This window comes from Ochotona curzoniae, unplaced genomic scaffold (assembly GCF_017591425.1).
Source record: "Ochotona curzoniae isolate NIBS_2020 unplaced genomic scaffold, NIBS_Ocur_1.0 scaffold_3208, whole genome shotgun sequence".
Taxonomy (NCBI): Eukaryota; Metazoa; Chordata; class Mammalia; order Lagomorpha; family Ochotonidae; genus Ochotona; species Ochotona curzoniae.
In genome coordinates this window covers 54,011,849-54,025,368 of record NW_024467106.1, presented here as the reverse complement: position 1 = coordinate 54,025,368, position 13,520 = coordinate 54,011,849, and the positions used below count along the sequence as shown (strand labels likewise).

The 13,520-nt window shown below is 38.8% G+C and overlaps 1 protein-coding gene across 4 annotated transcripts in view; it reads right to left on the bottom strand.

Annotated features, from left to right (window-relative positions):
• The window catches only part of TUT7 (terminal uridylyl transferase 7), a 55,754-nt gene that overhangs the window by 22,859 nt on the left and 19,375 nt on the right, over window positions 1–13,520 (bottom strand). For all 4 annotated transcript variants that reach the window (XM_041004652.1, XM_041004651.1, XM_041004654.1 and 1 more), the window contains 8 exons: window positions 13,193–13,345; window positions 10,312–10,492; window positions 7,810–8,897; window positions 6,672–6,822; window positions 5,335–5,421; window positions 4,615–4,715; window positions 2,727–2,784; window positions 346–449 (listed from right to left, as the gene is read on the bottom strand). In XM_041004652.1, coding sequence (XP_040860586.1) covers window positions 346–449; window positions 2,727–2,784; window positions 4,615–4,715; window positions 5,335–5,421; window positions 6,672–6,822; window positions 7,810–8,897; window positions 10,312–10,492; window positions 13,193–13,345 — 1,923 coding nt within the window. The remainder of the gene's footprint in view (window positions 1–345; window positions 450–2,726; window positions 2,785–4,614; window positions 4,716–5,334; window positions 5,422–6,671; window positions 6,823–7,809; window positions 8,898–10,311; window positions 10,493–13,192; window positions 13,346–13,520) is intronic.

The window sequence follows — 13,520 nt, the reverse complement described above, 5'->3', positions numbered from 1 at the left end:
AGACCAAAAGGAGCTGGGCGCCCCTGACTACATATACTGTGCCCACTTCAATGTATAAAGGTATCTGCAAAGATAACCTTTACTCCATATTACAGATTCAGGCAAAACAATGAGCCTCCCCTTGGTCTCATTTTCAATGGATACTAATACTAATTGCATTCCCTCTGTATCCCCAGACCCAGAGCAGCAGTCAGCACATATCCAGCACTGAGAAGAAACTCTACAAACAAGAATTAAGATGCCTGATTCTAGAATCACAAATAAATTAAAAGCTTTAGAAATAGAATGAAAAACTGAGAAACAGAGGAATTCATTCCCCCTTAATCTCCCTAAAGATCATCTTACCAATGTGTTATACAAACTGATATCCACTTCTAAGCCACTTCTCAAATGGAAGAATTTCACAATTGGCACCTTCGCTGTTGTAATAGGCAAGATGTTTCTTAGACCTAGGTTGAGAAATAAGAGTATCATTACCTACAGCAGATAGGGACAGATGTGGCCCAGATGTTAATGTTCCAATAAAACATGAAAAAGCCTAACTTGGGTTTGTTCCACTGCATTCGTTATTAACAAATAACCAGGAAGACTTTTTAGCCAAAGTTTATACTTGGTTAAATACACTGATATTCTAACTGAAAGGATAAAAGCAGCAGCAGGTGCCCTCACTGGATAACATGTGTGCATTCAAGGCTGTCACCCAGATAAACACAAGACAGCACAACCATGGGTCTGCACTATGTGTCTCTTCCTATTCTTCTGTTAGGTCATTGACAAAAAAAAGCCTTTCAAACAATCACCTGAGTCCTCAAAAACTAATCACCATGGAGTTACAAATACCTGGCCCATTATCTGCAGTTTTCCTAGTGCATTAACAGGAAGCTGGATCAGAAGTGGAATAGTCATGTCACAATCGGGGAACTAACTCAGTGTACCTGAATGCCAGCCTGTTCCCTATCCACACCCAATGTTTGCTGATTGCATGAAAAAGGTCACATGACTGGTCTTTATCATGTGATGTTTGCAAGATGAAATTACCGAATAATACATTTCTTAGAGTATCTTTAAGTGCATCCAACTGTATTACTCTTAATCTATTCTATTCTCATATTATAGAAAAGCAACTTACTGTGTATGACTCAAATAAAATAGATAAATCTTAAAGATATTAAGTTGTAAACTTAGCCCCATAATGAAATTCTTGTTTCATGTAATGTACATTCCATTAGGTATTTAGGGGATAGCAATATGATGTCTACAGGTTAACCTCAAATAGTACAAAATAAGCTGAGAACAAGAAAAGAAGTAATACTAAATCAAATGTAAAATAACCATTGGTGGGTCTGAAGCAAGGCACATAGAGGCAATTTTTGCCACTTCATGTTAGAAGCCATTTATTTCAATCCATCTCTGGGGTTGGCATCCCATATGGTTGCTGGTTTGAGTTCTAGCTGCTCCACTTTTCATTAGCTCTATGCTAATGCACCTGGGAAAGCAGTGGAAAATGGTCCAAGTATTTGGGCTCCTGTACCCACATGGGAGACCAAGAAGCATCTCCAAGCTCCTAGCTTTAGTCTGGCCCAGGGCCGGCCACTGGGACCATTTTGGGCTGTGAAATCAGTGGGTAGAAGATTGCCCCTGCAACTCTACCATTCAAATAAACTTAAAAAAAACAAAAACAAAAACAAAAACCAAAGAGCTAAAAAAAGTCTTTCTGCACTAAAAGCAATTTAGCAACTGTAGAGACTTAATGTTTCAGTTTCTTTGTACAACCTTAAAAACATTAACACCAATCTCCTATGGTATTTGGAGATAAGAAAAACTGCCTACTTCAATGAAAAAAGGAAATTACATCAACATACATTGAAAAGACCATACTAAACAAATAAACAAAAAAGCCTTAATGATGCAGGATTACTGTCATTGAGAATGAAATGAAAATGTGAAAATTCAGCTTTTCCCCTACAATGTAAATGTGGTATCCCCTTTAACTCCTAGCAATGGGAGACATAGAGAAAAGGGACACTCAAAGTGTACCCTCATGTCTGTGTCTATGCTGTGAACCTATAGAATCTATTCTTGACTACAAGAATGCTTTTCAAAGACCAATCACGCACACTGAGTTCTGAGAGAATAGAGACCAGCTCCTGTTCACCTTCATTCTCAGCTTTTACCAAAGAAGTTTCCTGATAATTTCACTGTTAACAGCATCCACAGCAAAACAATGTACTCACAGCATTTTGGCTCTGTGTAGGATTTAGACTACGTGTTTTACAGCTATGAGCACTGGAGAAATGACGCAGTGGAGCTTTCTCTAATTTTGATGAGATGAGATCTAAGCAGTGACCTGTCTGGGGCCACATCCCACTTAGTGAAGCACAATGCTGTAAACACAACCCTAAATCAGGATCTAAGCTCTATTACACTTCACATCATTGTCAGCAACTACCACATCTTCATTTATATTACTTCAATTAAGCAAAATCATCTGCAAATTCTTCTATCTGGCACATGCGTTGTCTTGAAATAAAACTAAGTGAGGCAACAAATACATACACACTGTCACCAACTCTTCTGTTTCATGCTTGGCAATATTCAGACAAGCACCGATTTTGTAAATATTCTTAAATGAGCCACTACACTGCTTCACTGATGTTAGTAAATTCTGCATTTGAAAAACACTACATAAGGCAAAGATGTGTAGACAAAGTTTGTTGCAGCGGTACCTGAATGTTTCCTGAGGACTTTTGCCAGTTCTTCAATAGTTCTCACACAGTCCAACCCCTACAGCAAAGACAACACAGGGCAGTCAGAACCGGAAGACAGGCTCCTACACAGGGTTCCATTTCACCTTCAGAAATAATAAAATTAATTTCAACTTATTCTGATTAGATTTTCCCTTTTAGTCAAGTATGAGACAGCATTCAGAACAACTACCCTAAAGATGCAAAAAGCAATAAATACTGTATTTCCCAAATTGCTTTTGAAAGTCAAATACAGGCTAAGATCAGGAAACCTTTGGACCAAGAGCTTTCAGAAAAGTCATTGAAGTATGGACTGGATTTTCTATTTTTCCTCCCTCTATGTAATTAGAATACTCAGAAGTGTATGAAGTGCTAAAACATGCAAAGTGGGGGCTTCCATGTCCTATCTTCATTTGGGTAGAGCTTCATCATAGTTTAATTAATGGTTGACAAATCGCCAAGCAGAGTAATTAAGGTAATTATTTTCCCATAGGACTAGTCAATGTACTTAAGGGGGCCTACACTGTGGCTCAGTGGGGAAAACCATGCTACCTAGGAAGCTGGCATACTGTATGGATGTTGGTTCAAGTCCTGGCTGCTCTGCTTCTAATTCAGCTTCCTGCTAAATGCGAAAAGATGGCCCAAATATTTGAACTTCTATACCCTGTGAGAGAAAAGGACAAAGCTGCTGGTTCCTGACTTTGTCCTGGCCTATCCCAACTACTCAAGCCACCTGGGGAGTGATCAACAGACAGATAATTTCTCTGCCTCTCTCTAATTCTGACTTCCAAACAAATAAAATAAATCCGTAAAACAAAGAGTACTTAAAAAGAAATTCTAGCCAATCTTAATCTACATATACCCTTTGGGTATACTACATACATGTTACTATGCATATCTGAAATTTAATTTTTGGATAAGTTCTCAAAACTAGCTTCTAAGTCATATAAAGATGTGTAAGAGGGTCCTTTCATACAGCACACTCAATCTGGCTCATAGATCACTTTTGGATCTTTTCTCAAATCAGATACATGCTCAAAGTGCAAACAATTGAAACCAAGAAACAAAAACGGTGTTAAACACCTGCAGTATTTGTCATTGGGATATGCAACATCTGGACTGTTGTTAAAAAAATAAGGACTCAGCACTTCTCAGGCTTTAGATATTTACACAGGACTTTATAAACATTCATGTTTTCACAAGCTGATTCCATTTTATGGGCCTTAAGATCTGTTACAACCACTCAACTATCAAGTTATAGAGTGAAAGCAAAGGCAATACACAAATGAATAAGTGTAATTCTGCTGCAAGAGGACTATTTACAAAAACACACAGCAAGCCAAATTTAGCTCAGGGGGTTTAGTTTGCTAATTACTGACATACACGATCTAAGCTGATATAAACAACAATCCTCAAGGTAGAGGGACAGATATTATATTTAGCAGTTTATTTGCCAAAGACCACATGTATATTAATCAAATCATATTCATCTGAAATACAAATTCTCTTGACTATAAAATTAGCACTTATCACGTACCAGATGGCCTCCTAGCAGAAAATGTCAGATAACCTTCTGTGGATGTGTGCATCCACATCAACTTAGTGACTAGGCCATTGGGACACTGGAGAAGCCGACTGGGCTGTGAAGAATCCCCACTTTCATTTGTAATACAAATGGAATAACAGGGTCAAAGTATACACCTTTCCAATCTTTACATTCACCTCTATACTTCTCACTGCATTTGGAGAGGTGTACCAAGTGGTACACTCCAAACAGTATGTCTGATAAAATAAAATGCTAAGCTGCATTATTAGTCAAGTGTGGTCGAATCATAGTGTAACAGAAAAGTCAAATTTTATGGCCACGTACCTCAGCAGTTTCATGTCCATTGATTGTCATACAGATGTCAAGGTCACTCTGTTTGAACCCAAATCCATTTTTGGAGGAACCAAACAAGCTCAATTTAGTTCCTGTTGAGGATATATGAAAAGTAATAACTAATGACCTGACTGGATACATTCAATTCTTTAAAAAAATCAAAATGGCCCTCTCATGACTGAAAAACACCCAGTTGATGACAATCCTAATTTCATCATAATGTGAAGGATATAATTAGCCAGTCATTTATTATAAAAATTTTCTCCCTCAAAGTCTACTTTGAATAAATACAACCTGTATATGGGATGGATTACCAAGTGTCATTTTATTCTTAATTGTTGTAGGGACATTTCAAGGTAAGGGTAGATTGTCTCAACACATCTAGTTAATAATGTGGGATGGGATTACTACTTTCAGTGTAAATAAATGCACTTTCTAGAGGTGAATTTTGACTGTAGTCACAACACTACATGAAATCTACATGTGGTATCTATTAGGACAAATCTCCATTATTATGTTTTTTTTTTCTATTGGTAAACAAGGATCTGGTGGACTAAAAGCAGTCTTAGGGATACCACAAAATAACTAAGACACTGGCTCCTGCCACCAACATGCCAGGATAAAACTATTCTTAAAACAAAGGTGTTTAACACATGGCCTCATTCAGAGACAAGCCATGATATCTTTCTTTAAGTCAAAGGAAGTATTTACCTGGGAAGTCTTGCCTTATGAAACTTTCTAGGTTTTGTCGAATATGCTCACGAGTTTGATCTTCTGAAATAGTTGGAGAAAAATCCTCTGTTCAAAACAGACATGTTGAAAAAAAAAAAAGACTGTCAACACTGAAAACACTGAGAAATCTGTTTAGAAAATAAAAGTTAACAGCTCAGAAAACCCTCCATCTATCTTCTCAGAAAGCATCATTAATGTAAGACTTAGAAAAAGGAGTTCATCAAAGGATCTGATCTTGAAAGACACTAATTTGTCATGTTTTTAAAGATTTATTTATTTTTATTACAAAGTCAGATATACAGAGAGGAGAGACAGAAAGATCTTCCGTCCAATGATTCACTCCCCAAGTGACCGCAATGGCTGGTGCTGCGCCGATTTGAAGCTGGGAACCAGGAACCTCTACCAGGTCTCCCATGTGGGTGCAGGGTCCCAAAGCTTTGGGCTGTCCTCGACTGCTTTCCCAGGCCACAAGCAGGGAGCTGGATGGGAAGTGGAGCTGCTGGGAATAGAACCGGTGCCCATATGAGATCCTGGTGCGTTCAAGGCAAGGACTTAAGCCACTAGGCCATGCCACTGGGCCCAGACAGTAATTTGAATAGGGAAGCTGCACCAGGGTTTCAGAGAGCTGGGCTCTAGAAAGGGTCCTGCAGGGAAGCCTCCCAGAACATGAATCTCAAAGACAAGAACATTTACATGTATCTCTGCTCTAAGGAGAACCTGTTTGCCTTGGTCTTTTCTTAGTTATTAATCCCCAAAAATGTTTCAGAGAAATTATTGTTTAAGAAGTATCTTCTGGTACACAAGATGCAGGGACAATAAAACATTAGGTTCTTCCATTCCAAGCAGTCAAATGAACGTCAGAATTGGGGTTACAAGTTTTTTTATTGCAAAACTTTCAAAACCCTCTAAATCAATGCTTCCCAAAATTGGTATTCTTTTAAGGGCTGTTATGTAGTCTGCTAATAAGTACAAATTACCTCTAAGCAAAAGAGAGGTGAGTAGAGTTACTTCTTACTTAGCCCAGAATACTCCTGCTCATTGAATACTATTAACTGCGTTTAGATAAGTATCTCAACAGAAAACAAGTTCCTGTTCAGTACTTATTCTTAAAAGAGCCTCCTTTCTCTCCTTTTCTTATTTATCGTATATCCAAAAAGAAACTATGACATGGAACACTGCAGACAGAACAAAGAATGAGGCTTAAGAAAAGGCTTAAAATCTCAGCAGGGACTAGAAGGTAGCAGGACAGTAATTCCAAACACTGCTAAAGAAATGTTCACTTAGTATGACAAATAAAAGAAATGTGAATAACTTACTATAACACTGGATGCAAACTTGATCCAAGATATTTAAAAACTTGGGTGTCAACGGTGGCAAAGGTTCCAGCTGGATTCTTTTGAAGTCCTCAGGACAGTCCTTCTTGAGATGACCCTCCCGTTTACATAAGCTGCATACTACCATGGGAGACTGTAAGAACAGCACAACAAAACATGATTTAAGTGTAACGTTAGGGGTGGGTGCTTGGCCTAGCAGTTCAAGGCAGCATTATAAGCCAATATTGTGAAATAAGAAGTTAAGACACTAGCTGTATTACTGTCATCCCATGTGGAGACCAGTTTGAGTTTTGAATTCTCCAATCTGGTTCAAGTGGCTGGGTCCCTTGTCACCCATTTGGGGAGACCTGGATGAGGCTCTGGGCTCCTGGCTTCAATCTGGCTCTGGCCTGGCTATTACAGCCATCTGGGGACGTGAACCACTAGATGGACCACTGATCAATCTCCCTCTCTGTCCCCACTCGCTGCAATTCTGACTTTCCATAAATAAATAAATCTTTAAAAAGACGGCATTACATATCAAAGAACTTCCTTCATTTCTAGCTCCAGTTCCCGAGTCCAATTTGTTCATTTAACTCCTAGAAGTTTCTAGGGATGGTTCAAATAACTGGAGTTCCGCCTCAAATGTATCAAACTTTGATCGCATTCCTTGTTCCCAACTTCACTCCTAGCCCAGCCCTGGCCACTTGCAGGAATTTAGGATGTGAAATTCAGTACACAGGAGCTCTTTCTCTGTCTATATGTCTCTTTGCCTTTTGCATTAAAAAAAAAAAAAAGAAGTTGCCAAATAAAGGGTCCGGAATCTTTTCTTTAGAAATACACAGTATGCTTTTCACTTTCCCAAGGAACGAAATATGGTAGTTCAGCCATTCTAAACTATCTAAATGGTGGAGACCATCACGTTATCCATTGGAAAAAAACCAGTTTTACTACTAACATTCTCTTCCCCATACAAACTCCACTGGTCTTAAAGAGGGAAGTGGACCAAATAGTGGTAGTGGAATATAACAATAACTTGATAATGACAACTAATGCAGGTATCATTCTAGTATGGAAGAATCATCACTGAAACAAACCTGCTTAGTCTCCTTAGCCCGTGCCTACTAGGGGCAATTCTTACCTTGCCTTTGGTGAAGATAAGCTTACTAAATTCATAGAAGAAATTAGACGGATCCACAGGTGAATTTTCCTCACATATAATTTCCTCTTTAAGAGTTATTTTATTAAATTCTACGAGTAGAGCACTGTCTACATGTTTTTCACACTCCTTGGCAGGCTCCTCTACTACATAATTGTTTTCAGACAGGGCATCTTCATCCCCAGATCCGGTATAGGTGTTATCTAGCCCATCTTCTTGAACAAGGTCACCTCTGCCTTCCTGCTGGTTAATGGAAAGCCTAGGTTCTTCCTCCTCTTCCTCCTCTTCCTCCTCTTCTTCATCAGAGCAGGTGGTTTCCAATGTCTGGTCCTGCACTGAAGGAGCAAAGTGGTTTAGAGGGTCTTCTAGTTCTTCAGTGCCTTCTATGCTTTCTTCATCAACATTAGACTTGCCAGACAGAGTAGTGAGTCCATCATCCTCTTTAGCCACAGGATCCTGAAGGCCGTTGAGATCCAAACAGCTGTCTGTCTCATCCTTGCATGTGCTGCCACAGCTGACGAGCTCTCTGTGCTTACATCTGCTTAACGTTCCATCTTGGGCAGTCGTGGCATGCCAGTCCTCCCTGACCATCGTCTCTGTCTCACTGTTACTTTCTGTTTTTTGATGGTGCACACTGAGATCCTCAAAATCATCACCATTGACTTGTACCTGCACACAGCCTGCGTTCTGTGGGTGGACCCTGACGGGTACCTTTCCAGTCTCTTCAGTTGGTGGACTTCCAAAGCTTTCACCAGTCTTTCTCTGAGTACGAGTAAATGCCTGTGCCTTGCAGGTATTTTTAGATGAGCTGGTAGTAGCACCAGGATCTTGAGGCAAAACTGAGTTTTTTAATTTATCATCTTTCTTTTGAACATCTGCATCATGATTGATTACTTCTTTAGAATGTTCTGAAATACATGTAACTGAGCTCAGAGGTTTTGACAGGCTGGACTTAACTTTGTGTGGAATAGCAAAATACTTATATGTCGTCCTTAAACAATGAAGTATGTAATCAAACACAGGTTGATTATTTAAGGTCCTTGCCACATTTCTTTTAACAGAGTAAGGATCTGTAACAACAACAAAAATTCATGATTTTATACATTTTACTTCAGGCTTAAAAAATCAGCCTGCTGTACATAAAAACAGATAACAAATAAGCAACAATAAAATGTATCACATTTCTTAGATGCTTTTTACAAAAAAAAAAAATGAAAACAAAACAAAACAAACAAAACTGGGGGCAGGATCCGAGAAGATCCAGTTTAAGACCAAAAAAGCAGTGTCTGCGGAGACATGTGCTCTATAAAGAGAGCCTGCTCTGTTGAGAACCAGTACCCGTTCCCTATTTGCTCTGTGACTACAGGGAGAGGAAAGATGTCACCACGGTGGCTCTCATGCCCTTGGCAAGTCAGGTTTTCCCGACAGGCTCTGTTGCTGAGTGCTTTGACTCCCCACTCAGCCAGGCCCTGAGGTTGGTAGAGCTTACCTCCACTCTTCTGCCCTGGGAAGCCCCATCACTGAATTAGTTGGACTGAGTTTCAGGGGCGAGAAGGAGGCACCAGGAGAATACACCACTTCTCTCACTCTTTTCTCCTCCCCTAGAACTCCAGCAGGTTAGGCAATTGGCCAGAAGAGCTGAGCCAGAGAAAATGCAGGGGAGGGTTTAAAAATGTGAGATCCCCATAACTGCACACAGAATTTATGCAAAATGCAAAAATAAGGGAAAAAAAACACCCTCTTTATGTAACGTATGGCTTGAAAAAAAAATCAAGGAAAAATAAGAGAATTCCTTTTAGGAGTTTTTTTTTTTTTAAAGGAAGAAAATTAAGATTTCCGGGGGGGGGGGGGAGAGGGGCTATCTCCTGACTTCGCAGAGGACTAGCCCATTCGGTGACCCTACAGGGCACACCAGTATGTTTCTCATAGGATGGCTTCAGTTAAGCAAGCGTTCCCCAGAAAAAAAAAAAAGGTTTTTAGGGAGGAAGCTCTGGATGTTTCTGCAGATATCCCAACCTCAACTATCCTGTTCCTTCTATCAGATAGTTATGTTATCAAGAGCAGAATTTTTCAAGAGAAAAAACTGTTCTTATCTCTGTAAAACTAAACATCATCAACAGCAACCAATAGAAAGATGGAATTTAAAAAAACAGAAGTGAACAGCAAAGAGGAAAGGGAGACTCACATAACCAGGGCAAAAAAAACTGTTTAAGATGTCAAGCCATTCACAAAGACTGCACGGTTTCAACCAGCCATTACTCCACCCGTTTTACTTCAACATGTGAAACCCCAGGTAAATGAACACTTTGGTCTCTTGGAATTCCCCATGTAATACATCCAAGATTCTAACTATCCATTTCACTTGTAAGGATTGGGGCATGCTCTAAAAGTAAGAGCTGAAAAGAGACTGAAATAAAAAGCATGCTGTTAGACTGGGACCCTTTAAAAAAAAAAAGGAATTAAAGACAACACAGTTTGAGATACCTTCAATGGCAATGCGCTTTTTGGGCCAATCCTTGGATTCCCGAGACACAGACTCTTTGACACGGATACTAATCACTAAATCAGCCAAATTAAATTCTAAAGCATAGAATCGCAGCAATTCCACCCAGAGCTGCCCAACTGGTACTGAAGGCTGTTGTTTTTTATCAAATATTAATGACACCTATTAACAGCAAAGAAAAACAGAGATTATTTTCGATGTCATCACAATCTAAAAAATCAGAGTTCACTCAATCATCAAAATAATAAATCTGAAAGATCTTAGCAAAGTCACACATTCTAGAATCTTTCTAGATAAACCAAATTGCAAGTTCTATTTTGTTTGTGGTATCGTAATAGCATCATTTGAATGTACTCTTGGGATTGTAATATCTTAAAATATAGTCATAAGAGAGAGGACCAGTTCTATTTCAACAACAGTCAGAATCTTAAAATCTGAGTAACAGGTGGAGAAGACTGCGCATGGGTTGCTAACACTAACATTCTCAGTAGTGTTAGTAAACTGTTCTTCCTGCTCCAGATGGCATCGTTTTAGGTAGATGCACACAGAAATGGACAGGGCTTAAGGCACAGAGAATAAAGAAACACTCTTTCCATTGCCTTGATAAATACACATAAGCACAATGAATATATTAATGGAAATTCAGTTTAATGTCAAATAACTCTTACTATCAGAAATTTGATACAAGTTTTATAGTCACAGACTTTATATTTGAACATATTTCACAAAATATATTAGGAAATAATAGGATCTAGGACAGAAAAAAAGGAGAGAGGTGGTCAAATAAAGATTCTGCTTTTCCAGAGCTCTTCATCGCTGTGTGACTTTACTCTTACGGTTCAACAGAGCATAATGGCTTTGGAACGTTTTTGGACAAGCTTAGGTCTGACACAAAATCTGCCACTTATCAGCCATGTATGGTCTTGGATAAGGTCTACCAGCTATCTAAGCCCTGGTTTCCTCATCTGACAAATGGGGATAACAGTACCCACCTCATAGGGTTGTTGGGAGGGCTGAGTGACATAGTGTCTGTAAAGTGCTTAGCACAGTGCCTGGCACACAGTGTTCAAAAAAAAATGGTCGCTACCATTATCTGCAGAGTAGGGATGATACCACCTATAACACAGGACAGTGAGGAGGATTACATAACAAACAAGGGAAAGAATCTGGCAGACGTGGTTGCGCTGTGTATTTTTTCACGTAGGACAGTCTTAATAGGCAGAAATCCAAATATTGCTACAACATAATGTCACAACTGTAAGATGCTCTTAAGAAATCAGCTAGTTCAACTCTCATATTTTACAAGAGAAGGAACCAAGAGCCCTCAGAGTTCTCATGACTCTGCTAGTCAGTGGCAGAATGAGAACATCTTTGGATCCAGGTAGAGTGACTTTTCACCACCATATCAAACTTCCCTAATGTTTAGGGAACCACGCAATTTCACAAGTGACAGCATGTTAATCTCTCCAAAGCACAAAAATATAAAAATACAACAGTAAATGGATTGAGCAGTAGTTTTTCTTTTGTATTATTTCTCTAGTTCACATAAAAAATGTCTTTCTGGATAGTCTACAAATTAGTGATCGCATTTTACCATACTAGCTTTAAAATAAATGGTAAGGTAGTTTGTTAATCACTAAATCTCAACCACAAAGGTCTGTCAAGTAACATAAAGTCATCTGATAGATTTATAACGTAGAACTAATTGACATGGAAATCATCTAGGTCCCAAACACCAAAACTGAGGACACAAAGAAGACCTCCAGAAACTGGGAGCTTCATGAAGTTTCACCTCTTCGTCAAGAGCATTGCCAACATTACAAAGGATTTTTAAGCATCTCACTGAAATGACTTGAAAATACTAGTATTAACATGGGATTTGACATAATGCAGCCCACAAGTGCTTAGAACATTTTCTGGCAGAATACCCTGGCTTTCAGTTAAAATTAGAACATCAGCTAATATTCACTGAGTGCTTACCACATGCATGGCACTGAGTTAAGCATTCTGTAAATCAATTACCCTGTGAGAGGGTACCAATATCATCACCATTTGCAGGAAGGAAACAGGGGCACAGAAAGTTCAAGTGTCTTGCCTAAGAACACACAGCTAGAAAATGGCAAGCTGGAAAACCAATTTACTAAGTTTTAGCTTCACAGTCTGGCTGGAATTCCTGAGACAAGGAAATAAAATAGTGCTGTTTGGAGGTAACCCCCACTTCTTCCATTAACCCTCCCAGTGGTCAAAGATTCTAGAAAAGACAGCTGAAGAATCCAAAACTCAACACTATCTCCTCACTTCCACCATGCACTGAAGAAGTGACAAGATTTGTCCATACAGAGCTGAGATTAGAACACTGGTTCCAAAGGCATTTTATGGCTCTTAGTATCATTTTACTTCAAGTAATGATGGGAAAGCATAGTTTGAAAAGAATATTATAAATTATGAGTATAATTACACTGTGCAGGTATGTTTTAAATTCTAATGGCAATTCTTCCCTTATTCCCCATCCACATCAAATACTATGACATCAGTAAACTGACTCATTATTTTTAGTAATTTAAAATAAGCTAACTTTCTTATCTATTCAGATTTCATGGTATTATGTAAGACCTAAGGACTTTGAGAATAAACAGGGCTTTATCTTAGAAGACTATTTCAAACTCTGAATGCAGAAGAAACTATAAATGATGGTTTAATGTTTTATGTTTTGTAACTTTTTTACCGTTTGTTCAAGGGACTGAACAGACAGACTACAAAGCCACAAAGTAGTTAAGGAAAGAAGACAAGAAGACTAACTGGCCATAAACTCTGTCACTGATACCTGAAACAGACAGCAACACTAACTGAGAGAGAACAGACCTGTCCCCGTTTGACTGGAACGTCCTTGGCCAAATCTTCTTTTCCTGGGTTTGTGTCCCCTGAAGCATTATCAGTATATTCCCAGCTCACAGTGTCTTTCTCAACATCTTTGAGGTTGAAGTTTCCTAGTTTGTTTAATGAGAAACCTTCAATCTAAGAAAAATCAGACACATACTATTAGAAAGCAGACAGAATTAAATAATTATATAATAATCAGAGCACAGCACTGTAAAGGAATGAAGAGTTGTCATGCTCACAATTCATTTTCTTTCTTCAGTATTTTAATTATGCTTATTTTAAATTTTTTGTCTGAAAACTCCCACATCTG